This window comes from Paralichthys olivaceus, chromosome 19 (assembly GCF_024713975.1).
Source record: "Paralichthys olivaceus isolate ysfri-2021 chromosome 19, ASM2471397v2, whole genome shotgun sequence".
Taxonomy (NCBI): domain Eukaryota; kingdom Metazoa; phylum Chordata; class Actinopteri; order Pleuronectiformes; family Paralichthyidae; genus Paralichthys; species Paralichthys olivaceus.
The window spans coordinates 13,429,487-13,453,679 of record NC_091111.1 but is presented as its reverse complement, the minus strand read 5'-3'; the positions used below and the strand labels follow the sequence as shown (position 1 = coordinate 13,453,679).

General features: G+C 40.3%; 5 protein-coding genes, 3 long non-coding RNA genes and 2 other non-coding genes across 11 annotated transcripts; 5 read left to right on the top strand and 5 right to left on the bottom strand.

Moving 5' to 3' along the window:
- Positions 1 to 420: 420 nt before the first annotated feature.
- dynlt1b (dynein light chain Tctex-type 1b) lies at positions 421 to 2,680 on the bottom strand. Of its 2 annotated transcripts, none has more exons than XM_020097745.2 (6): positions 2,540 to 2,680; positions 2,050 to 2,152; positions 1,852 to 1,893; positions 1,258 to 1,381; positions 1,085 to 1,162; positions 421 to 609 (listed from the first exon to the last, which is right to left on the bottom strand). In XM_020097745.2, exons 2-6 carry the CDS (start codon positions 2,074 to 2,076, stop codon positions 539 to 541), a joined length of 342 nt encoding a protein of 113 aa, XP_019953304.2. In that variant the 5' UTR covers positions 2,077 to 2,152; positions 2,540 to 2,680; the 3' UTR covers positions 421 to 538. The 2 variants fall into 2 exon arrangements, with proteins under 2 accessions (XP_019953304.2, XP_019953305.2); XM_020097746.2 differs by having other exon boundaries at positions 2,440 to 2,565.
- An 878-nt stretch (positions 2,681 to 3,558) lies between these two features.
- Positions 3,559 to 3,749, top strand: LOC138405684 (U2 spliceosomal RNA). The gene has a single exon (XR_011239485.1). It is a non-coding gene; the product is annotated as a U2 spliceosomal RNA (small nuclear RNA).
- A 1,362-nt stretch (positions 3,750 to 5,111) lies between these two features.
- Positions 5,112 to 7,807, bottom strand: LOC138405523 (dynein light chain Tctex-type 1-like). Its single transcript, XM_069514647.1, has 6 exons — positions 7,591 to 7,807; positions 7,157 to 7,417; positions 6,958 to 6,999; positions 6,314 to 6,437; positions 6,141 to 6,218; positions 5,112 to 5,665 (listed from the first exon to the last, which is right to left on the bottom strand). The coding sequence occupies exons 2-6, from the start codon at positions 7,181 to 7,183 to the stop codon at positions 5,595 to 5,597; spliced, it is 342 nt and encodes a 113-aa protein (XP_069370748.1). The 5' UTR covers positions 7,184 to 7,417; positions 7,591 to 7,807; the 3' UTR covers positions 5,112 to 5,594.
- A 457-nt stretch (positions 7,808 to 8,264) lies between these two features.
- On the top strand, positions 8,265 to 8,455 carry LOC138405688 (U2 spliceosomal RNA). The gene has a single exon (XR_011239489.1). It is a non-coding gene; the product is annotated as a U2 spliceosomal RNA (small nuclear RNA).
- A 676-nt stretch (positions 8,456 to 9,131) lies between these two features.
- Positions 9,132 to 10,070, bottom strand: gtf2h5 (general transcription factor IIH, polypeptide 5). The gene is made up of 3 exons (XM_020097519.2): positions 9,931 to 10,070; positions 9,540 to 9,617; positions 9,132 to 9,449 (listed from the first exon to the last, which is right to left on the bottom strand). Exons 2-3 carry the CDS (start codon positions 9,572 to 9,574, stop codon positions 9,269 to 9,271), a joined length of 216 nt encoding a protein of 71 aa, XP_019953078.1. The 5' UTR covers positions 9,575 to 9,617; positions 9,931 to 10,070; the 3' UTR covers positions 9,132 to 9,268.
- On the top strand, positions 9,350 to 12,163 carry LOC138405524 (uncharacterized). The gene is made up of 3 exons (XR_011239288.1): positions 9,350 to 9,489; positions 11,775 to 11,850; positions 12,041 to 12,163. It is a non-coding gene; the product is annotated as an uncharacterized lncRNA (long non-coding RNA).
- On the bottom strand, positions 11,031 to 17,359 carry serac1 (serine active site containing 1). Its single transcript, XM_020097820.2, has 17 exons — positions 17,217 to 17,359; positions 16,539 to 16,636; positions 16,369 to 16,405; positions 16,136 to 16,278; positions 15,630 to 15,719; positions 14,976 to 15,107; positions 14,766 to 14,887; positions 14,554 to 14,682; positions 14,302 to 14,415; positions 13,647 to 13,809; positions 13,315 to 13,465; positions 13,068 to 13,209; positions 12,825 to 12,925; positions 12,535 to 12,632; positions 12,221 to 12,403; positions 11,983 to 12,126; positions 11,031 to 11,823 (listed from the first exon to the last, which is right to left on the bottom strand). Exons 2-17 carry the CDS (start codon positions 16,627 to 16,629, stop codon positions 11,687 to 11,689), a joined length of 1,977 nt encoding a protein of 658 aa, XP_019953379.2. The 5' UTR covers positions 16,630 to 16,636; positions 17,217 to 17,359; the 3' UTR covers positions 11,031 to 11,686.
- Positions 12,524 to 13,035, top strand: LOC138405525 (uncharacterized). The gene is made up of 2 exons (XR_011239289.1): positions 12,524 to 12,664; positions 12,838 to 13,035. It is a non-coding gene; the product is annotated as an uncharacterized lncRNA (long non-coding RNA).
- Positions 13,717 to 23,802, top strand: LOC138405526 (uncharacterized). Its single transcript, XR_011239290.1, has 4 exons — positions 13,717 to 13,834; positions 21,524 to 21,630; positions 21,974 to 22,052; positions 23,671 to 23,802. It is a non-coding gene; the product is annotated as an uncharacterized lncRNA (long non-coding RNA).
- On the bottom strand, positions 19,074 to 21,240 carry myct1a (myc target 1a). The gene is made up of 2 exons (XM_020097821.2): positions 20,922 to 21,240; positions 19,074 to 20,056 (listed from the first exon to the last, which is right to left on the bottom strand). Exons 1-2 carry the CDS (start codon positions 20,974 to 20,976, stop codon positions 19,509 to 19,511), a joined length of 603 nt encoding a protein of 200 aa, XP_019953380.1. The 5' UTR covers positions 20,977 to 21,240; the 3' UTR covers positions 19,074 to 19,508.
- Positions 23,803 to 24,193: the final 391 nt, after the last annotated feature.

Genomic DNA, 24,193 nt, shown 5'->3' with positions numbered 1-24,193 from the left:
ATATGTAGAACATATGGTTTTAAGTAAACTTTTTTAATTCTTTATCTTTCTTTATATTGGTGCCAATGTGAGACTTGATGCCCTCTGCTTTGTTTGATGAAACTGGAGCTTATGGACAAAAACAGCCAAATTCAAAAATCTGTCTGTTCCTGAATAATATCTCAACATGGATTCTTATCAAAATGGTGCCTTTTCTTTACATCACAGTTTTCTTCTATATGGGCTGCAGTCTTAAATGCTATGTGATAAATTGACTCTTTGATTGCAAATGTGGGATATGTTGGTTGGAGCTGCTTGGATTTGGCTGTTGTGAGTCCTGATATCCTGGAAATTCTTGCAGTTTTTGTTGCTTTATGAGATAAAAGTTGTACATGTAGCACTCTGTCATGTCATGTGTAAATAAAACAAATATACAGTAGACAGCATGGTTATTTTTTATGCATTTGGTATAAAAACAACAAAACAGTTTGTTCAGTTTCAGGTTTTCAGAAATACATCAAATCCTACACACTTTAAATACTTATTGATATTAGTCCATTCAGATGGCCAGGCCAAAAACACTGACGATACAGTACATGGACTTGTTCTCCCATCTCACTGCACAGCTTCCTGTTTGGAGAGAGATACAGTAAATTAATAAATTACACATTTAATTTACACAGTGTCTGAGAATGGTCCAACCTAAAAGTTTGACATGCTTTTCTAAGGCAGACGATCTTTCACATGAGTAAACAGACATTTGCTGACATTCCTACACACATGATAACACTACTGATCTCCTGAGAGACTGTTGCATTTTGGTTTCTTCTAGTTGTTTAATGTAGTTCAAATAAATGAATGGGTTTTGGCTCATCGTTAGCTTAACTTGGTGTCACCCATTTCCTTATGATTTTTGAGCCGGTTATAACAGAGGAAAGCATCAAATTAACAATTATACTGCCTTCGACACTTGACCTAATCACTGTTCATACATTTGCAAGAATGTCAAACAAACTGTTTTACTGCCAAAGAAATAAACTCATGACAAATCACAGAGCAAACTTAAAAGTCTACATATGCACAGAGGTGTTTTATTTCATTTTACCGTCAGTAGAGTTGTCCCAGAAGCAGGCACTGGCTGTTTGCAGACCCGCTCCATTTTTCTGCATGATGATACAGGTCACTGAGGGGGAAAACACAGATTCTGACTTTAAACCCCAACTGCAGAGCATTAGAACCAGCACCATGATGGTGTTTCTGAGAGAGTGCATCACATACCAATGTACTTGAAAGGCTTTCCCAGCTTGCTGAGTTGACTGAGGCACTGCTCCACCACACTGGTGGTCCACTGGTTCACTCTGCTCTGCTGGTAGGCATTTGCTCCTATGGCTGCTTCCACTGACTATAGACATCATTTAACAGAGAAAAAACAAACGTGTATATTTTACATTTCCAGTCATTGGCTTTTATTTGCTAGAGTCTTTAAACATTGTTAAAGACACTATATAAATAAAATGTAATATCATTATTATTATGATTAAGTTATATCTAATCAAGAACAAGCCTCCACCCACAATACCAAACTTTCAATAGCCTTAAAATCACATTGTAATAAAGCTGAAACATGTTACAAAACAAGATCTGTAATCCATAACATAAAATACAACTTAACCAGAATACTACTGAATAAAAATTGCTCTAATATCTGTTGCGTGGTGTGACGTCAACTGTGGGGCTCTGTGCCTAGCAACCGTTAAAGTGTTCCTTAGCAACCAACTAGTAGCTAAAGAGCTAGGCACAAAGTTAGCAGCTAAAGCAAAGAGCAGATAAAACCCACAACTTAACAACACATGAGGAAGATGTTAACATTACCTCCTTGATAACTTTGCTCACTTCTTCAACGACGAACGCGGTCTGAAAAACAAAACGTTGCAGGTGAAGCTACTGATGCTAATGCTCGTTTTCTACGTTCAGGTGAAGCGATGAGTTGTTGGCTACGATGTTAGAGACAAACGTCAAACGAATAATTTTAAAATACACACACTAACAGGTTTAAGGAATCAAACCAACCTCCTCTTCTGCCTGATACTCGTCCATAGTTCGATCCCTCTGCTGCGAGCTGTCAAGTGCCCCGGGTAAACTTAAGAAGAACACTTCCGGTCACGTTGTTTTCCTTTTCAGAATAAAACACGACATCATTGATAAAATAAATAGGCATCAGTAAGTAATAATAAGTAACATGAACAATATGAATGGTATTAAACTAATACGGTGTAAAAAGGAAAAACATGTAAAATAAATGTATTTTTTTTGAATTGCTTTGAAGAACAAAGTATAAAATATAAGAAAAAAACAAAGGAAAGTAAAACTTGAGTCGTACGAAGGGAAGCAGCGCCGTCTGCTGGTCAATTATACCATAAGAATTAACGTAAGTGACGCCACAGTGACGTAAAGTCTCACCTGCTAACATTAGGTATCCGATAGCCGCGAAGTGTTGTGATGGCAGCTCCAGGTACAGTGGCGCTTTTACTAACTTTAAAGAAAGTTTTTCACCACTCACCTCAGTTCTTCTGCTGTACACCTGCACCGCAGACAAGTTTGTTGACGAGTTACTCCTGAGCTAAAAGGCTAAAAAGCTAATGTGGCTGTTACACGAGGCTAACTGATGCCAGCTCAATTAGCAAAGTGCGCAGACAAAGTCAGGCCTCAGGAGAGTTGGTGGGAGTTGTCGTTTAAATCCATCTGCCAGTGTTGACTTCAAGTAGCATTAATTTTGAACTGACTATTAGCTTCATTCATTTACAGTCAACATTATGTATCAGGGAATAGTCACAGCAGCTTAATAAAGTCAAACTGAGGAATGAACTTGTTTGTCGCAATCAGCTTCGAATTACAAATCAATGGTTAGAGATTACGAGCTTTTATTTTGATGACCCAGCTCCGCCGTGTGTTCCACTGTTTTCTTCTTGACTCAAATGTAAACTCGTATATTTTGGTTATTTTCACCCAAACAAACGAGCCTGTGATCAGATATATGTCTAAACATTCTTGATGATATATTTGAGGTTAAATACAATTTTGCGTAATGTGGTTTGCTTGAAAGCCATCGAGGGTTCAGGCTGAGTGCTGTTTCCTGGTTCGTCACCAGGGGGCGACAGAGCCCACTTTATCTCCGTTAATCTCTTCCGCTTTCACCGCGTGTGTTTGTGTTATTTCCACGAACACTCGCGACCCTTTGATCAGTGACGGTTATAAAGAAACTCTATAATGATGTAAATCCTAAGAAATGGATCCTTCCACTCGCCACTGAAGCTTTAAAGAAGAGACAGCGATGCTCTGTCGTAGCGGTCTCCTATTGGACGGCAGCAGACCACGTGGTAGCATGAACACTCTTGAAGTTTCCTAATGTTGTCGATCTAACGAACGATTGTGTGTTTGTTTGAGTCCGATCAGCGTCTGGACATCAAACTGTGTTTTCTGCTTCCCTGGTGGAAGTTTCCTGTTAATGAACTTTTATTGAACCGTGACTGAGAGGAGCGGTGAGGAGAACCAGGAGCCCTCCGAAGTTATAGTAATGTTATCGCTTCTCGGCCTTTTGGCTAAGATCAAGTGTAGTATCTGTTCTTATCAGTTTAATATCTGATACGTCCCCTACCCGGGGACCATATATTAAATTGATTTTTGGAATAGGGAGATGGAATAGGGGCTTGCTCCGTCCACTCCACGCATCGACCTGGTATTGCAGTACCTCCAGGAACGGTGCACCCCCCCTCTCTCTGTTTAATAGCAATACATGTAACTCCTCCGAAAGTGAAAGAACTATTTAAAGAAACTCTACAGGAGTAGCGATTGCTGTAAGTGTTATGATACAATGTAGTCTGATGGTTAGAACAGTGACTGTTTGTGAGATATGTGCTTCCTACGTTTGTGTCAACAATGTTTTAATGTGTTATTTACGTGAATGAAACATAAACCAGCAGTTTCTTGTATTTAACCATAGACAGTATATTAAGATTTAACACACGTCTCCACTCACATGACGTCTCCCCAGCCAATCACACACCAGTGGAGGAGACACCAAAGCTTGGATATTCAAACGAGGCTAAACCCAGTTTACTCACACCAACTTTTTCTTTTCGTCTCAATGTGGCAAGATTTCTTAAATACTTGTTAATCTTAACTTAAACATACATAAACCATGCATTAGTTTTCTTGGATATGACTTCAGACCAATAATTCTCCTGAAAGTACGATCATTATAATCCTCTGGTAAAAATGATAAAACATTTCCCAACACTGACTTTACTAAGTGGATATAATCTCAAACTAATGAAATGGAATTTACACATGTAAAGGCAGTGATCTGACCACTGCGTTGTTAACAGTGAATCTCATAAAGACGAAAGTCACATGAAACTCCACAGATGGAATAAGCGGTGACAGCTATTCACTGTATCCTGACTGTAACATATCAAGTGTGAATACCACCGTGTTCTATATTATTTAACAATAAACACTATTGGTGCCAAGGATACCTTTTTAAGAAAGGATTCCACAGTTTTCATTCAGTTTCAAATTTGAAATTCAGTTAAAAAAATTATTGAATGATAACTGAATGTGGAAACAATTGTATATGTTAATGTGAATGAAAATATTGCTTGGTTAGTGGTTAGACACACTGGTGACTTTGGTTTATGCATTTAACCTTATATCTGTATGTCGTCACAAACCAATTCCTGCATCTAATGTAGGACAACATCCACTGTGTGATGGCAGCATGCTGGAAAGCTGTCGTCCTATATTAGACGTCCCCTGAAACTTACACTTAAATGAGGATGATATGTGTGTGTGTTGTGTGTATGTACGAATGAATGAGAAACATCTCATAAGCAGTTTTACTACAAAGCAAAAGCACTGTGTTCCTTTTGTGGCTGCAATGCTGAATTATGGTGCTTTCGACTTTTTAGGGTCTATAAATTGTGAGCCTGGCTGAAGATTGTGTTGCTCACTCAACAGACCTCTGAAATACCCAACATGTAATGAATTAAATCTAACATCTGGTGAACTTATTTATAAGACACACAAATAAAAGAACATTCAGTTTCATTTTAGGAGAAAACACTGACTTGAAAATTGTTGGAATTCCTTTCTTTTTTATTACGTCTGAAGAAGGACTCTTAAAATAAATAAATCAATTAAATTAATTTGAATTTTAAAAAAGGCACATAAACAGGATTTATCATTTCCAACCAATTCCTGACTAACTGCTTATGAGATCTCTCATACATAATAATTTTGTTCTCTGCCATTTTCAATGAGATTTTTTTTTAACATGCTATATTGCTACTGTGTAAATATGTCCTCTGACATGTTTTAAAAAGAAATGCAGAGAGAGCCTAACCTGGAGTAGGTACTACTGATCTCTACCACTCCCTTTAACGCTTCTTTTCTTGGAAAGCAGCTTTGTAATTTCTTTTTTTTGGATAGAAAAAGTGAGGACATTTGATACTGTATTATCTGATGTGACTTGGACAACAAAACAGTTTGTTCAGAATCAGGTTTTCAGAAATACTTCAAATCCTACACACTTTAAATAGTTATTGGCACTAGTCCGTTCAGATGGCCAGGCCAAAAACACTGACGATACAGTACATGGACTTGTTCTCCCATCTCACTGCACAGCTTCCTGTTTGGAGAGAGATACAGTAAATTAATAAATTACACATTTAATTTACACAGTGTCTGAGAATGGTCCAACCTAAAAGTTTGACATGCTTTTCTAAGGCAGACGATCTTTCACATGAGTAAACAGACATTTGCTGACATTCCTACACACATGATAACACTACTGATCTCCTGAGAGACTGTTGCATTTTGGTTTCTTCTAATTGTTTAATGTAGTTCAAATAAATGAATGGGTTTTGGCTCATCGTTAGCTTAACTTGGTGTCACCTATTTCCTTATGATTTTTGAGCCGGTTATAACAGAGGAAACCATCAAATTAACAATTATACTGCCTTCGACACTTGACCTAATCACTGTTCATGCATTTGCAAGAATGTCAAACAAACTGTTTTACTGCCAAAGAAATAAACTCATGACAAATCACAGAGCAAACTTAAAAGTCTATATATGCACAGAGGTGTTTTATTTCATTTTACCGTCAGTAGAGTTGTCCCAGAAGCAGGCACTGGCTGTTTGCAGACCCGCTCCATTTTTCTGCATGATGATACAGGTCACTGAGGGGGAAAACACAGATTCTGACTTTAAACCCCAACTTCAGAGCATTAGAACCAGCACCATGATGGTGTTTCTGAGAGAGTGCATCACATACCAATGTACTTGAAAGGCTTTCCCAGCTTCTTGAGTTGACTGACGCACTGCTCCACCACACTGGTGGTCCACTGGTTCACTCTGCTCTGCTGGTAGGCATTTGCTCCTATGGCTGCTTCCACTGACTATAGAAATCATTTAACAGAGAAAAAACAAACGTGTATATTTTACATTTCCAGTCATTGGCTTTTATTTGCTTCCTCTGTTCTTAACCTATGTAAAGTGAGCATTGTTAAATACACTTAATCAATTATATGTATCATTATTATTATTATGATTATTAATAGTTGTCACAGAGTAAATTAAAGATTTTAATTATCTTTAATCAAGAACAAGCCTCCACCCTCAATACCATACTTTTAATAGCCTTAAAATCACATTGTAATCAAGCTGAAACATGTTACAAAACAAGATCTATAATCCATAACATAAAATACAACTTAACCAGAAAACTACTGAATAAAAATTGCTCTAATATCTGTTGTGTGGTTTGACATCAACTGTGGGGCTCTGTTCCTAGCAACCGTTAAAGTGTTCTTTAGCAACCAACTAGTAGCTAAAAAGCTAGGCACAAAGTTAGCAGCTAAAGCAAAGAGCAGATAAAACCCACAACTTAACGACACATAAGGAAGCTGTTAACATTACCTCCTTGATAACTTTTGTCACTTCTTCATCAACAAACGCGGTCTGTTAGGAGAAAAACAAAATGTTGCAGATAAAGCTACTGACGCTAATGCTCATTTTCTATGTTCAGGCGAAGCGATGAGTTGTTGGCTACGATATTAGAGACAACGTAAAACGAATAATATGGTAACAAACAACAGAATTATGAAATCAAACCCACCTCTTCTTCTGTCTGATATTCATCCATAGTTCAGTAAGGGCAAGCTCAAATTGTGGCAGCGGGAGTTCGTAGAGGCACTACTGGTGTCACCAGAAAACTGCCACTGATATGTTAAAGCAGCTGCCTTTGTTGCCGCACTGTTTAGAGGCAGTTGCCTTTGTTGCCACACTGTTTGGAGGCAGCTGCCTTTGTTGCCACACTGTTTAGAGGCAGCTGCCTTTGTTGCCACATTGTTTGGAGGCAGCTGCCTTCGTTGCCACACTGTTAGGAAGTCAAAAGTCAAAATAGGCATCAGTAAGTAATAATAAGTAACACGAACAATATGAATGGTATTGAACTAACATGTAAGGTGAAAAAAAAAAACAGGAAAAATGTGGCAGCTCGAGGTACAGTAGCGCTTTTACTAACTTTAAAAAAAGTTTTTCAATACTCACCTCAGTTGCTGTACACCCCCACCACAGACACAGCTCCGCCGTGTGTTCCACTGTTTTCTTCTTGACTCAAATGTAAACTCGTATATTTTGGTTATTTTCACCCAAACAAACGAGCCTGTGATCAGATATATGTCTAAACATTCTTGATGATATATTTGAGGTTAAATAAAATTTTGCGTAATGTGGTTTGCTTGAAAGCCATTGAGGGTTCAGGCTGAGTGCTGTTTCCTGGTTCGTCACCAGGGGGCGACAGAGCCCACTTTATCTCCGTTAATCTCTTCCGCTTTCACCGCGTGTGTTTGTGTTATTTCCACGAACACTCGCGACCCTTTGATCAGTGACGGTTATAAAGAAACTCTATAATGATGTAAATCCTAAGAAATGAATCCTTCCACTCGCCACTGAAGCTTTAGAGAAGAGACAGCGATGCTCTGTCGTAGCGGTCTCCTATTGGACGGCAGCAGACCACGTGGTAGCATGAACACTCTTGAAGTTTCCTAATGTTGTCGATCTAACGAACGATTGTGTGTTTGTTTGAGTCCGATCAGCGTCTGGACATCAAACTGTGTTTTCTGCTTCCCTGGTGGAAGTTTCCTGTTAATGAACTTTTATTGAACCGTGACTGAGAGGAGCGGTGAGGAGAACCAGGAGCCCTCCGAAGTTATAGTAATGTTATCGCTTCTCGGCCTTTTGGCTAAGATCAAGTGTAGTATCTGTTCTTATCAGTTTAATATCTGATACGTCCCCTACCCGGGGACCATATATTAAATTGATTTTTGGAATAGGGAGATGGAATAGGGGCTTGCTCCGTCCACTCCACGCACCGACCTGGTATTGCAGTACCTCCAGGAACGGTGCACCCCCCTCACTCTGTTTAATGAAAGTATCTGAAGCTTTTCTTGAAATATCAGTTATAGTTCTAACGTTAAATACTTATGGTTAATGCAACTGCGAGTATAAGTTCAATTATTCATGTGGCTTATTTATAACCTACTTTAAAGTCATAACTGGCTATTTGTGAGATGTGTGCTTCGTAGTATGTGGAGCCTGCTTCTGTTAACAATGCTTAAATGTATTGTGTACGTGAACGCAACATAAACCAGCAGTTTCTTGTTTTTAATACACGTGTCTACTCACGTGACGTCTCCCACAGTATGTTTCACATGAACCTCCACAGATGGAATAAGTGATGACACCTATTCACTGTTTCCTGACTGTTACTTATCAAGTGTGAATTCCACTGTGTTCTAAACTGTTTAACAATAAACACTATTGGTGCCATGGATCATTTTTTAAGAAAGGATTTCATTGTTTATTTACTTTCAACAATTTTTGAAGGCTGATTGGCAATCTGTAAATGTGACTGTTGAGCAAACAGGGCTGTTTCACCTGCTATATTCCCAATACACAGAGATAACTGCATCCATATATGATGTGTTGGAGGTAAAGTAATATTAGTTTGTGTTTAGTACATTATCAAGAAACAAAAGTTGTCAACATAGATATTGGACACAACAAAGACACTACGATGTAAGCCAGTGTGACACCAAGGAGCAAAATGAACATTTTATTCAAACGTATAACAAATGTTACAAAAACAAGAGACTCCTTTTAAAACATTGCACATCTTATTTAATCCAGGCTTAAACAGTCAAAAGTCCAAGATCTGACAGTTGTGTTATTTCTGCGTGAAGGGGAATGAGTTCTGGTCCATTAACTCGCCGACCCTTTCCTGGAGGATCTGAACCACCTCTGCCAGGATGAACACGTGTGTGTCGTCCAGGTCCTTGAGGATGAACTTCTTCCCCAAAGCCATCTTTTCATCCAGGTAGAGGAGGAACTGTTTCATGGCGGGATCACTGAGACGTGACAGAGAAGAGAGGGAATATTACTTGAAAAGTGAGTTGTAGGTTGGTGACATTTCTGGGCAGATGGACAGATTCTCTTACCATTCAATGAGAACACCTTTGTGCACGTTGACCATGTTTGCAGGTGCAGAGAAATCCAGAAGCTAAAATGCTCAACACCTGCAACACAGTGAAGACAAGTGACTTCCTTGTAAACACGAGTAGCTTAAGCAACAACAGCCAACGATACAAAGTGAATCACAAGAAATAAACCAAAGAGTAAACCTCGGAACATTTCATACTGGGCCTTTTTCAATGATATTAGTTTCTTAACATGCTAACACTGCTACTGTTTAAATAACTTCTGGCTTTGTGTTTAGCATTATTAGCTAACTAGCGTTAGAGCTTAAATACGTATCCCCAGTGAAAGTGTGCTAGATACAGTGGTTTTAAAATACAGAATAGATTGAGACTTTAATGAATATTAACAGACCTGATTACGATCCACAGACGAAGTGAAAAACAGACCAGTCGGTGTTTCGTTAGCTTGTTAGCTGCTTGTTAGCTACTACTAACTTGCAAAGCATTGTGGGCTGAAGTACGGTGTGCGCCGAAGGACAATCATCAGCTCTGCAAAAAAAAAAATCGCATGTGGCGTACACGTAGGTATCCGCCCACCCTCCACTTTATTAGGAACACCAGCTCACCTGAATCAGCTCTGATGACTTCTGACTTCTGTGGAGGTCCGAGGCTGCAGGTTGAGTCAGAATTGAATGTCAACAACTCGGAACCGTGGACCCAACCTGCCCTGGGTCACACTCCAGGCTGCTGGTGGTGCAATAACATGCTGAGGTCTTATATGCACATTTTTAATCTTGTAGCATCCAAGCAACAAAGACACGCAGGCTGTTTTGAGAGTAAAGGGAGGCCCCACCCAGCAGATAATTAAACAGATCAATGGTAATTTTACATCTTCATTTCATCACATAAGACATGTTGTAAACTTAGTGAACATCTATTGTGAAGCTGTAGATAGATGATGTAACCTGATCGGGTTACATTTCACATCAATCGCTTTGGCTCAGCAGGCAGAGCGGATGGATGGTTTGATGCCGGGCTCATTTAGTCTACATTTCAAAGTGTGGGGAAGAAACTGAACCCCAAATAACTCTTGAACGTTTGATAGAAAAAGCGCATCATATAGTTGGTCTGTATGATTGTGTGTGTATGGGTGAAAGTGGATCTACTGTAAGGCACGTTGAGTGTTTGATAAGAATAGAAAAGTGTTGTATAAATACAGTACATTTACTTTTGGACTAAACTAGTGAATCAAATAAAGGTACAGCATCACACTGATGTGTATATACTACCATAAAGCAGTCCTGCTCAATAATTTACATTTCCCACAATAAACTAACACACCAAAAAATGCTGGTATATAACCAGCATTTTTAGTAAGAATGTGATATGATTTGGTGCTTATAACGTAGAAACATAAATTAATATATTGAGATGTGCAGTATAAAGCAGCTTTGAGAAGAAAATGAAGCAGTGCAACACAGTGTGTAACAGAGTCAAAAAAAAGCCTCCAACTTTATGCATGTAATCATTGTCTGTATTGCTGATGGCAGTTTGGAATACAAACACATGGAGATTAAAAAAAACCAACTGTTTGATTTGTCCCATGAAAATAAACAAAACATCCTGAACTAATATGCATACAGGTCAATTTCAGGTAAGGCTCAGTGAGGAATATGTTTTGGCACAAAATATAACTCTCACACTGCAGTTATGATAAAATATAAATATAAAAATAAAATCCTAAACCATTGCTCCAGTCAAAAATGAGCATTAGTGGCAAAGACACGTCAGTGTAAAGTAAAGTTTAACTGCTGAGATTTAGATTAATTAAAAAAACAAAGCCAGAAAAAATTAGCTATCTGAACTAACATTTTAAATTCCTTTTAAAAATTCAAACAGATCTTTAGAATTCATCTGACTTATTATTGAGACAGATCAATCCACGAGGAGGATAAAACAGTAAACTATCATCACAACTCTTTATAGCCATCATTGTGTAAAATAGTTTTCATTTTCCTAATTATACCAAGATCAAAGGAGTCCGTTTTAATGTGCAACAATGAGGGGAGGCAGTTATGTTTCCATTTGGTTTGGGGTGTTGGTGAGTGTGAGTGCTCTCCCCCATTTCAAGTATACTGTAGGTAATATCAGTGTTCACACTGTTTCAGTCAGTGGCTGATGTAGCTCTGCAGTGCTTCCTGGATAAACTGGAGGCTGCGTCTGTACAGGAATGAATCCTTCTTCTCTGGCTTGCAGATATTGAGATGATCTACATCGACCTCGATGAGCTCACCGATGCCAAGATCTGGAACCAAATCAGAGCAGCGTCAAGGTAAGAGCTACAGAAACAAAATGACAGATGTATAGCTTCCAAGACTCATGCTCATTATGCTCATTCATCGATATATTAACTATACACCACAGATAGACTTTTACATTCCCCTTGTGAATTAATGTTACATACTTGCTGACTGTGACGGCACCACCAGTATCTTGATCATTGGACCAATGTTTGTTGGCAGCGTCTCTGCAAAGCTCAGCACCTTGAATTCCTTCTCTTTGGCCATGTTCAAAAAGTTCTCATTCAGGTTCCGCAGAGCTGGTGAGTCTTTATACACATGAACAACTCACATTAAAGACGTTGAAGATTTTCTACTGAACACAAATAGTCTTGGAGGTCAGAATTAACTGTATTCACTTACCTTTACAAAGTTCTCGAACTTCTACAGAGGGAAAGAGGAGATATCTGACATTGACAGAGTATTCAGCCATGAAAGTGCCATGGTGAGGGACACTATAGAACATAATGCCCTTGGTGTTTTTTAACAGCCCCTGCATGTCAGGGTCCTCTGAGGCATCCAGCAGCATTTTCTTCACGAGTAATCCTAACAGAAAAATAAAACACGAGAGGATATGGATGAAGAGAGAACCAGACACCAATTCTTTCTAATGTGGTGTTCAGGAGATGTGAATTAAAATCTTATAAACTTGTAGAAGGGAAAGTCTGTTAAAATACCTCCCATACTGTGGGCTACCCAGACCACAGGCCTCTCTCCAACTCCTGCTAGCTTTAACTTCTTTAGCAGCTCTTGACTTCTGCAGGCCAAAGACTTCCTGAAGAGATGAGAGAGAGGAATGCATCAATAGTATGTTCAGATAGCTTCTTGTTGGAATTGTGTATAATGAATAATTTGGATTTTGCACATCCAATATTATGTGTTTTAAGTAAAATAAGCTAACAATTGTTTAACAACATTTAAATACTTAAATACCAGTTGGAATTTAAAGAAACTATGGATTCTTTACCTCTGATTCTCAGCAGGACACTTGGCCATCCAGTCACTGAGGTGACTGTCATATTCCACTGACAGGACTCTCAGATTTGGACAGTCAGCAGCCAACCACGACTGTCAACAAGAGAACGCACCAACACAGTGAGATGATTCATTTCCTCAAGGATTATTCCAAATGAGACCTCACATAAGACAAAAGAGAAGACACGTTATAGAGATCCTAACATACTTAGAAGAATTCAGTGGATTCTCTTACCTTTGGCCAGCACTCAGTGTAATCATCCCAGCTTCCTGCCTCCTTCTCCTCCTCCGACATACTGCGGTCCTTCTGCCTCCACGTCTTAAAAGCGGCCCCTAGAATCCCATGGATGAACAGCACGTCTGCTTTGATTGGCTGACTGTGAATGAAAACATTACCAAACACAAATGTTGGTTTAAAGGTCAAATAAAATCAAACTTATTCTAAAAAATTATGAGACAACAGGAACTAATTGTTTTCCTACTTGCCACGTGTTTGTGGATGGAGGATGTAGACGCCATCTTGGTATTTCTCTCTTACAGTCTCTCTATCTAAGTTGGCCAGAGCGCGAGCTGCATGAGACGCCTGCATGACGTGAGGAGAGTGCATCATCTCAGCCAGGACAGACACCCAGCCTGGAGGTGGGTAAAAAAGCTGTTACAATTTGGACAGAGAGTTTTAAAATAAAAAATTAGAGACAAAAAAGAACAAATATACACAATGAATGAGGCACATCCAAAGGGGGTGTTAGTACACCCAGTCCAAGACTGCACATGAGCGGAACCCTCTAAATAATCTGATAATTTACAGACTCACCAGACTGGGCTATGGCCTGGTGAACACTCTCATTGAGCGCCAAGTTTCCAATGATTCGAACGATGTTCCTCTGAATCTTCAGGGAGTCACTACGGAGCTGATAAACCCTCTGGAGGAGCTGCAAGCCCCCGTTGGCGACTATGTGGTCACAGTGGCTCTGGACCTGTGAACAAGAAACCCATGCTTCAGTAAGTTCTGAACAGTTATTCACTTATCCTGTTTCTGTCTGGGGAGAGAGCAATGGAGAAGAGGTGTTTGATTCACTTTAGGAGCAGCCTTTATAACTTATCAGACCTTTTACACACACAAAAGGAAATGTGACTAAGGGAAAGGGAAAAACCAGAAAAGCATTTTATTGTTACTTACACCATCAATCACATTCTCAACATGAGTTGACTCACTGAGCTGGTTGTTAAACTTCGGTCAACATAAGCTGATGATAATGAGGTCATGCCATTTTAAGAACATTGTGTCCAGTGTGATTGTCATTTTAAATACTTCCCTGCAGACACTCCAGTCATGAATTAACTGAACTAAAAGAAAGAGTTTACTGTGCTGGAAATAGCTTTTACTAGAAGAACTTTAAAGTTGTGAGTGCAGAACAACACAACTGATAGTAGAATGTCGTTCTATGATGTATTTACGATGTCATTACCTTTGAATGCTGTACCAGTGCTTGTAGACAGAAGGATTCTACCTTCTCTGAGGGGACAGAGGTGAGGCTCTGGGCGTAGGGGAGCCCGTTGCCACCAAAACACCAAAGACCACCCTGCAACACGGGAGAGCACAGGTGTTTGTGATAGATTTGAGCATATTTGAGTATAACAGTGAGCCTCACTGTTTTCAATTTCAACTTCTTAAAGACTTCAGAAATGAGTTCATGTGTGCATCCATCAGTCAGGATTACCCGCTGCGCAGCCAAGGACTGAGTGCTCTCTCTTAGGGCCAGTGAAGTGAAGTACTGAACACATTTGTCCACCTCAGATAGAGGCAGAGACGCCAGCAGCTGCCTCAGTCCATCCTCTGCCGAACAACCCTGTGAAGATGTTAGCAACGGTTTGTGTGAGGTAAAGCTGAGGAAAAGAATATGTAGGCTTGTAGTTTACCTAAGATACATACATCTTCCAGATGAGGTAGCACAGGCGGGGGCAGGAAGAATCTCAGGTCTACCTGAGGAGTCCGGGCCAGGCCCACTGCTGTTCGCTGGTCTATAACCTGGGCTGCTGTACGATACTGGTAGTCTGCAATATTAACAATAGGTGTAAACTAATCCCTTCTTCTTTCACTTGTTGTATTGACATGATATGATGCAATCTTTACTTATTTTACCATGCCAGTTGTGATTATCTGCAAGCTCCTGCACAGCCTGTTGTCTGATGGCTTTATTGGCCGACTGTGTCCTCTTCAACAGGACCCATAATGCCACCTCATGTGGGTCTGCATCTACATGGCTAAAGTGCTCTAAAAAACAAAGAACAAACTCATAGAACACTTAGAAAACAGAGAGGAGACATATTTACAGACATTTCTACGCACTCTCAAACTCTGTCTACACTGATTCACTATCAGGTCTACAATACCACCTTCAGCTAGGAAGTTACAAACCTTGCGTCATCAGTTTGGCAGCTGTTCATTTTAAAACATCAAAAGTGAATTTATTAGAGATCTCATTGGGATATTATTTTGGGAGGAAGTGCTAATTATTGAGTTAATATAAGTGGCACATAACAATCAGTTGCAGAATATACACAAGTATGTGACTTTGAAAAACAGGATGTGCATGTGGAAGGCAGGTGTTTCCTTTGTTCTCCTCCTTCACTCCACATGAACATGGGAGGGTAACTGTAGTTTTCTGAGATTGAAAATGTGTGCTTCAAAAAGTAAAAAAATCTGTTTTTAAATCAGCGGTAAGAATCATGATTTCTCATTGTGGACATTTAGATTTCCACGTGAAGTGGTATGAAGTCCACTTTGGTTTCTTACCATCTAGGGAACGCAGCAAGAGTCTAGAGGATATTTCCAGAAACCGCCGTGCTGCTTTATGAAGCTCCCTCCTGGCTTTGTTTGTAAGCCCTGAAACATAAACACAATGGGAAAAGATAAGAACCAAATCAGAGTTACATTTAAACCACCTAGCTAGCAAATGATTACAATAGCAATCAGAGTATATACTTGGTTGGTGTTTGTACCATTACGTAAGTGAACCTTGACTATTGGAAGGGAGATCAGTCAACAGATTGACCTAAATATTCCGACAGGAAAGATAGTAGAGCGCAGAAGGAAGGAAAGATGGGAAGTAATGATTGCAGATGTCACTGGACACCTGGACACGACAAACTTGCTCATACAAGACATGAAGCCACTCAGCATATTTACCAGCTGCCAAACATCTGGCCAATAAATCTAAACTAGATAAACATTTCAACATGGTATTGTTGTTGTCAGTCTCGTAAGGTGTTTAAAGTGACTGAATTAAGACTATATATTACCTGCAGCGAGATTCTCCTTCTCATCTGTGGGCGAGGCTCTCAGATAAATGTAGGACTTGTACTTCTCTTTATAAATTGCACTCGTGTCGATGGTCACGGCCTTGTCCAGGGCTACGACCTCGTATGTAATAAAAAGACAGCCCCTGCAGGGAGATGACGGACCAGTGGAAGCACATTTATGATCTTTGACTCAAACTGCACACATCAGTATTAAAGTATTAAAAGCACCTTACCCTAAAACGACCGCTCCAGTTACTTTAGCAACCTTCCCTGCATTCAAACAGGAAGAAATCTGAATTAACCAAGCAGACTGAAGCAATGTATTTATAGCAATTCGATTTACGAGATAGCTGCAGTCGATATTAAGAGTTAAATTCAATCAAATCCAGCTCCATTGACTCACTTAAATCTCTCCACTGGATCGCTCTCTTGACTCCGGGCCCAGCTGTGCTCAGTTTCCGGCAGCGGATCAGACGTAGAGCCGCTGCAGACATCCTCCCCCTGCACGAACCAGCCACGGAAAGTTCGGTTCATCAGAACAACCACTGTCCAACACTGGCTAACTGCACACTAGCAATAACGTGTGGTGAACAGCATTTAAGCTAATGCTAATTTAATAATAATAATAATAATAATAATAAGCACGTATATTCAAGTCACACGACGCAGATCTGCAGAGGTAGTGCAATGAGTAAATAATCGCACAACACTACTGACATGTGACCAACTAGAGTCAAACATTTAAAGTGCAGTTAACAAGCTAGCCTTCCTCTTTCATGAAAACCTCTGGCTAACGTTAGCTAACTTAGCTTGCCGATGCTATCTCGGGGTAACTAAGCCCGGTGTCGTGTTTTTTTCTGGACTTCCAGTCAAAGCTCGTCATCATCCAACAATGTGTTGCTGTGAACCCGGGAGCTGTGACACCCTCGACCCCGAACACCAACAGTAAACACGAAGCTACGTTAGCATTCAACCACCAACTGCCTCGGTTCAAGTTTAGCTTCTTGCTAACGTCCCCGGCTGCCCGACCCTGTCACACTCATCCTGCGGGTTCATTTTCCTGGAGGCGCAGCGGCGTTACCTTGTTTTGTGGAGTGACAGTGTTGTTGAAGAGGACTCCAGTGATTATCTGCCCCTGCTGCGCTCAGACCTGTCCCACAAATAATACGTCATCCATCGAAACCGACGCTGAACCATCGACAAATGATTAATTCAGAAGTTTTCTGTGGTGGTCAGACTGGACATGAGCAGATAATGTGTGTGCTTAAAGCGGTCAGAGGGAATTATATACAACACGTGCGTTGCATCAAACAGTTCAACACGACCATCTTGCAGAAATATAATAGATATAATGTAGGATGTGGTGTTTCCTGTGTATTTTCACTTATTTCCACTAATGGACAACATCACAATGTCAGAAGTGGAAAAGTTAAAACATGACAGCCTCTGACCATGTTAATGTATTTATTAGTCTCTTATTCACTGGTTGTGAATGTATTGGTTTGTTTCTTTCATCAGATTTAATCTTTTTAATATTAATTTGGAGTTTTTCAGAAGTACCACCTCTAGTTTTGTTTTATTGCTTTCTTTTGTACAACGACAACAAAGCTTTTCTTTTTTATTTCTGTTTTATTCAAAGGTAGTATTTATTTGGATGACTGGTGTAACTAGGCCTGTACTATATGAAGCAGGATTTGTGGAAGTGAGGTGTCTTCAGGATTATTTCAGAGTTAAATCGCTATGGTTTCTTTTATTTGACCTCTTAAACTGTGACTTGTGAAAACTTGTTAATAACCCAACAACTGACCAGTTAGAACGTTGAGTTAATCTTCCTACAGGAACATTAAAAAGTATTATTATAGATCCAGACTTTCCATGTATCCACTCTGTGTCTACTTTTGAAACATCTCAACTCTCAAATGGAGGATGAATATATTACTACAAATACATGAGAATAATTATATCAGCATTTTAACTGAACTGAACAAACATTCCACACAGAATTTCCTGTAACGTTAATGTTTTTACACATTTATTCAATCACAGCTGCTCAGAACAACACAAGGAGATAAACAGGAATGAAAACTAAACCTTAAACTCTGTTGACTTATGTTAGAAAATGTATCCACACTCTGATAAATCCCATGATTTTAAATGAACTTGACGGTCAGGTTGACCTCATCAGTCATAACATTTTTCCTTCTCTTCTCTCCTCTTGGCAGCAGAAAGAGTCGGACATTACTTTTTCTTTTCTTTTTTTTTAGTGAAGCCAGATAACAAAAAGATATCCTGGGTATGTTGAACTTGCTTCCTCGAACAGACCCCGGGGCGCTGCTTTGTTAGTGCTAGCAAACGCCCTCCCAGCTTTGTTTGGAAAAACACAGTTGTCACGTGTGGATTCTTGTTTTTTATTACATTAACTTAAAAGCAGAGTTCAGTAAATGGCAATCAAACATATATAACATTGTAAAACGTCTTTCAACTAATGCCCTCTTTTCTGTCTCACTCTCATGATCTCACACACACACACACACACACACACACACACACACACACACACACTGTTCATGCAAACACACATTGAAGTATTTTACACACACACACACACACTGTTCATGCAAGCACACATTGAAGTATTTTAAATGACACACACACACACACACACACTGTTCTCGAAACACACATTGAAGTATTTTAAATGACACACACACACACACACGCACACACAAACACACACACACTGTTCTCAAAACACACATTGAAGTATTTTAAATGACACACACACCCAGCAATTAAAGCTGTCTCCACTAGGTTTTGTTTGGATACAACAATGAAACACACAAAATTTACTAACCGCACACAAATACTCGTCTTCCTCTCAGATACACACACACACACACACACACACACACACACACACACACACACACACACACACACACACACACACACACACACACACACACACACACACTTTATCTCTCTCTCTTGCATAGTTATTCTATGATCAGCAGGGAAAAATCTTGCCTTGCATCATGGATGTAGATTTTCCTGGTCGACACTAAACAAAGATCCTGTGCAAGCATATACCGTGAAAGTGTCAAACAATGATTTTCAAATTGAAAAGAATCCGTATTGAATGCTGACACTCAAGTATGCTTTTGTCGACAGCAGATATATATTAGTAACTAACCAAAGCTGATTGTTGCTGCAGATTGTTGTTGACACTCCATTGACCATGACTTCCTTAATGTTCACTCCGCCCAGCTCCACCTGGTCACATAAATCAAGACAGCTTAATTCCAGTATCATTCGTGAATCCATTTTTCACCTCCTTCATTTAGTGTCAGGCTGGTCCTCCCTCTCCTCCTCCTCAGGTGCATGTCTCCTGATAGGCTCTGATAATGCTCTCATAAGCCGGAGGTGGGGTCTGTGTCGCCTGCAGACCCCTCACACCATTGTTCCCCCAAAACGACTCAGGTCTAGGTGGGGTGGCAGCTGCCTGGGTCGAGGTGTGAGCCGATCCGGTCGTCGAGGTCAGAGTCGGGGTTCGAGGCAGCGTGGTCTGACTTCCCTCCTCTGCCTCCCTTGCGATTTGGCTGCATTGGAGCAGCGGGTGGAAAGTGGAGGCCCTGAAGCTGGATTTGTGCCCCAGTGGGTCGAAGTGATCCGGGGAGGACGTCTGCCGGTGGAAGCTGAAAGCGGCGCTGACCAAGCTGTTGTTGCTGCGCCGGTCGTAGCTGCTGTTGCGGTTAAAGCCGGGGCGGTTGCGTGAGCTGGTGCGTGATTGACGAGGGGGGCGGCGGGTGATGCTGGCAGAGCCTGCTCTGCGGCGGGACATCCAGGTCAAGATCACGTAAACCAGGGCCCCCAAAACCAGGCCCACCGCCATGGACACGCAGAAGGCTATTATCAGAGGGACTGTGGAGAGAGAAACATGTTCCTGGTATTTCACAAACATCCTCCAAATTCTTTAGTTCTACACATTTTGCTTTACGTCTCTTTCACCCCATTACCTTTACAAGAGGTTAAAAGTAGGTCAGCACATCTAAATGCACTTCAAACTTAATAACAGTAGTTTTTTTTTATCACTCCTGGGAATGGAAGGAGTTTAAATTAGAATCTATGGCCTCACCAAGATTACAAAAAACATCTGTTTGTTACAAATGGAGTTTTGCCAGCAGTTTCTTATGAGTTGGTGTGTCTTGACAAAGTAATAACAGGTTTTCTTCTTTCAAGTGTACCAGAGCAAGTCCTTCAGAGACAACAAGCTGATTGCATTTCTTTCCCACAAAAAAGGGAACAGACTTCTGCTTATTGCTTCTTGCCTTGGAAGCGGTATTCTCAACATAGGCTAAGACAAATCCTGTTGGACTTGTGCCAGGGAAAATAAATCAATTTCCTTTTCAATACAGTTCACTGTTAAAAAGACTTCACCGGTTTTAGTATCAGGCCACATTTCCACAGCAGCTTCTCTGTGACTCGAGGAAGAGGAAAGCAGACACTGGTCAAAAGTCATCTGGAAATAACATTTAGGAAAAAACACTCAGACAACATAACAGAACCTCGTAGAGTTTGACTGAGCGTTTTTTGGAAATGGAAGAAAAGTTTCTTTGAATATTCTAATTTGTTTGATAAACTGCTTTCTAAAAGGAAGACATACCCTCATATTATATCTATTCCAGGGGTGATTAAAGCATAAATTCCTGTGAGAACATTGGTGCCAATCACAGAGACCACATGAAAAAGACCAGCGAAGAGAGAGAGGAAATTAGAAAAAACTCACCCGCATCAAAAGACTGAAGTATTTCCAGAAAGAGATTTGTGTTGTTCTCGGCCATGACTTAATCTGTTCAGTTAGAGGAGAAGAGAGAGAGAGAGACTCAACTCAGTCTTTATTTGACTCTCTCTTCTTCTTCTGCTCCTTTTCTTCTGTCAACTCTTGCTCCTCTTTCTTTTTTCCCTGTCTTTTTTGCCTGCCCTCTTTCCCGTTCTCTCACTTTCTCCCTCTTTCGTCCCTTGCTCACTTTCCCTGTCAGTATGTCTGTCCCCCTCAGAGAGCGCCTCAGCCCCAGAGGCACTCAGGACTGGCAGCTAACCCTGGCAGCCGTCTTGTTTATGGAAGCGGAAAACTACACTGTCACATTTCCTGCTTTTCTGCTTGAAATTAGCAACAGGAGGGGCTTATCTGTGCAGGACAGAGATCCTGGAGGTTGGGAGACGGGGTGTTGCTATAATCACTTCCTCCCCCATCATTTCCTTCAGGTTGATTAATGTGAAACAGTGTCACCCCAGCGCCACAAGACTCACTTCTTCAGCTTTCACCATAGGAAAGTGCACCACACTCACCAATATTTTTATTCCTCATATTTTTTTCTTCCACCACAGAGACCACAGGTGACAGTTTTGCCATCACCCGCTCCAGCAGTTACAAATCTGGGTCTGAAATTGGTGTTGACGTCAAAACCACATCTGGAAATTATGGTGGCAATGCTGTAAGTGCTTTTAATTCTAAGTTGTGCTGATGCAAAAAAAAAAAAGCAACTCTGGAGCATTTCTGAGCATTCCAGATGCCGTTTGTGATTTGCAGCATCTTTGCTAGTAACCTCAGTCTTTCCACATTGTCTGCCAGGTCAGCGGTGCCTGCATGAGACGTCTGGTTGGAGAGATCCAGTAAAAACATTGTTCCTCGATAAGATAAAAAAGCTGCACGTTACTCTTTGAATGCACCAGCATGTTTTACTTTTGAGTGTTTTTCTTTTTCCATCCATGACCAATCAGGATACAGTGAATGAAAATGAAGCTCCTCATGTTTCTCTTTGTTGCTCCCTCACTCAGCGTTGTTTTAATCCCCTTGAGCCAAATCTGCAAGGTCATCAGTGCAGTCACACGAGGAAGGATGCAAGTCTTCTTATTGGTATGTATCTAATGTAGACCAGCCTGTTTGCCCCATCAGCATCAAGTAAGTCATATGGATCCCATTCAGTAAGACGAAGACAGAAACCTTTAATATTTGCCTCTGCTGTAAAACCTGTCCCAAATAACTTGCAAACACCCATTACTGTTTCAGGGGAACTGGAGGTGAACACTGTTCTGTTCTTAAGTGGAGGAGAATTCCTTTGCGCTTGATAGCTTAAACTCTTGGCCTCAAAATTTCAGTTGATATCTTGATAAAGAAATTAGATTTGTGTAAGGACTTAAACAATGTAGTCTGCAAAGAACTACACTGTATTATTGCTGTGTTGTGAAAATCATCAAGAACAGTCAGTAGTTTCTAAGTATGCAGGTTTCATAAATCAAAACCTGAACAAGCTCTTGAATAATAGATTTTGCTGTTCTTGGACTGCACTCAATACAATATTATAGAAACAAAATATAATTATATTTTATGCTAAATTCACTAGATCTGGATTTTATTTGGATCTGCAGCTGATTACAAACAATCATAAATATCAGTATCCTAATCATGGCTGATTTTCTTTAATCAAAGTATATGAATTATTCTCTGTGAAATAAATGAAAATGTTTTAAAACACCGGTCAAAAGAAAAATCTTGGCTCCACCCCCTGATCCGGATCCACACCAAATTCTAATGGATTATTTCTCCTTCCACCAAGATTCATTGTAATCCATTCAGTTGTTTTTGTATAAACCTAAAACAAAACTTCTGCTCCATAAAGCTTAGAGTGTGGAGTGTTCCCACGTCTCACCACTAGATGGAGGAATACTCCACCCTTACCGTGCAGCTCCACTTCCTCCCAGTCGTTTAAACACGTGATCTTGACTGTTTCGCACAGTGCAAATGAAAGAAAACATCCATGTCAGGTAATCAGCCTCTATTTTCTCACAGAAATCCTCTACGAGCCAACTTAGCATCTCCTACTCAACATGCAACCGGCTCCTCATGACATGAAATACAGTGTCCTCCATATACTGAACCGATAATTATATTATACACATGCACTCCAGCATCCTCCTTACTTGTGGAAAAGATCCCACAGGTTGTGAGATCACAAACATAGTGCAGCTCTAATGGCACAATCACTTAGCCTACACTTTTTGCAGTGGTTGCATTAACCTGTGGCTTTTTTCCAAATGAAAAATGTGTAGTGAGTAAATTCCACATCTTTATAACCTTGGTATACAAACAGGGATTCAGTGTAATTAATTTAGTATCATTTGTAACCATGTTTTCTTCCCTGTGTTCCAGGAAAAACCTGAGTCGGTACAAGATTAAAAAGCTTATTTAGACCGATTCTCTTTGCAGCACATTAAACAGAGTTGCAGAACACTATTTCCTTTTTGGGCATTATGTTGATTTTGACTTGCAGGTCGACAGTGAACTTTCTAATGAGATTTTAGAAAACTGCTGACTGTGTATGACAGAGATTACCACACTGGCGGTCCTGGTCCCAGCTCTGTGCCTGTGCAATGATTAGATAAGAAAACGGATTCTAACAAGGAAGGGTTTGACTACTATAGGAAGATTTCCTATTGACCCACGTGCTTTGTCTCTGCTCCCCTCTCTGCTGCAGCGGTTGCCTCTCTCCCTTTTGCTGAATGTGTTTGGTCCTGAGGGGCTCTGGACGATAGAGGTCACCCCGAGCTGAGCTGCGTGAAAAATGTAGGAATCAGCAGTCAGTCCGTGCTGCGGAGGAGCCGGCCAGTCCAGCTACATCTCTCAATGATTCACTGCACTGGCAAGTCAAACAGCTCAAACACAGAATGGTTTAAATTAATCTACTAGGATGAAGTGATTGTGTTGTTACTGGGAGGGTTAAGGTCAAACTAGCAAGGTTATTGATTTGGCCCCAGGCTTTGCTATAAGATTTGTGAATGCCTGTTATTTGGGTGTATTAGAAATATATTTGTCCAAATTATAGGATATATTATAATTTCTTTATTAACAATGCAAAGAAAAAGTGGTATAGAATATATTTGGTGGTGATACCTTATCATCCTGCTTTTCATGTTCAACAATTCCTCTAAAAAAAGTCTCTACCGTTACCCCTCCCCCATGCCATTTTGACTAGCTGACAGTTTTTTCCCATAAGCAAA

Excerpts from the sequence above, each read along its gene's own strand:
- dynlt1b (XM_020097745.2), bottom strand. The coding sequence starts at position 2,076 with ATGGACGAGTATCAGGCAGAAGAGGAG. Across the intron at positions 1,163-1,257 it reads AAAGCCTTTCAAGTACATTG|TGACCTGTATCATCATGCAG; the intron begins GTATGTGATGCA and ends TTTCCCCCTCAG. Across the intron at positions 610-1,084 it reads CTGGGACAACTCTACTGACG|GAAGCTGTGCAGTGAGATGG; the intron begins GTAAAATGAAAT and ends CTCTCCAAACAG.
- LOC138405523 (XM_069514647.1), bottom strand. The coding sequence starts at position 7,183 with ATGGATGAATATCAGACAGAAGAAGAG. Across the intron at positions 7,000-7,156 it reads AATATCAGACAGAAGAAGAG|ACCGCGTTTGTTGATGAAGA; the intron begins GTGGGTTTGATT and ends TTCTCCTAACAG. Across the intron at positions 5,666-6,140 it reads CTGGGACAACTCTACTGACG|GAAGCTGTGCAGTGAGATGG; the intron begins GTAAAATGAAAT and ends CTCTCCAAACAG.
- gtf2h5 (XM_020097519.2), bottom strand. The coding sequence starts at position 9,574 with ATGGTCAACGTGCACAAAGGTGTTCTCATTGAATG. Across the intron at positions 9,450-9,539 it reads AAAGGTGTTCTCATTGAATG|TGATCCCGCCATGAAACAGT; the intron begins GTAAGAGAATCT and ends GTCACGTCTCAG.
- serac1 (XM_020097820.2), bottom strand. The coding sequence starts at position 16,629 with ATGTCTGCAGCGGCTCTACGTCTGATCCGCTGCCGGAAACTGAGCACA. Across the intron at positions 16,279-16,368 it reads ACTGGAGCGGTCGTTTTAGG|GGGCTGTCTTTTTATTACAT; the intron begins GTAAGGTGCTTT and ends ATCTCCCTGCAG. Across the intron at positions 13,810-14,301 it reads CACTGGTACAGCATTCAAAG|GTCCAGAGCCACTGTGACCA; the intron begins GTAATGACATCG and ends TCTTGTTCACAG.
- myct1a (XM_020097821.2), bottom strand. The coding sequence starts at position 20,976 with ATGGCCGAGAACAACACAAATCTCTTTCTGGAAATACTTCAGTCTTTT. Across the intron at positions 20,057-20,921 it reads ACTTCAGTCTTTTGATGCGG|TCCCTCTGATAATAGCCTTC; the intron begins GTGAGTTTTTTC and ends CTCTCTCCACAG.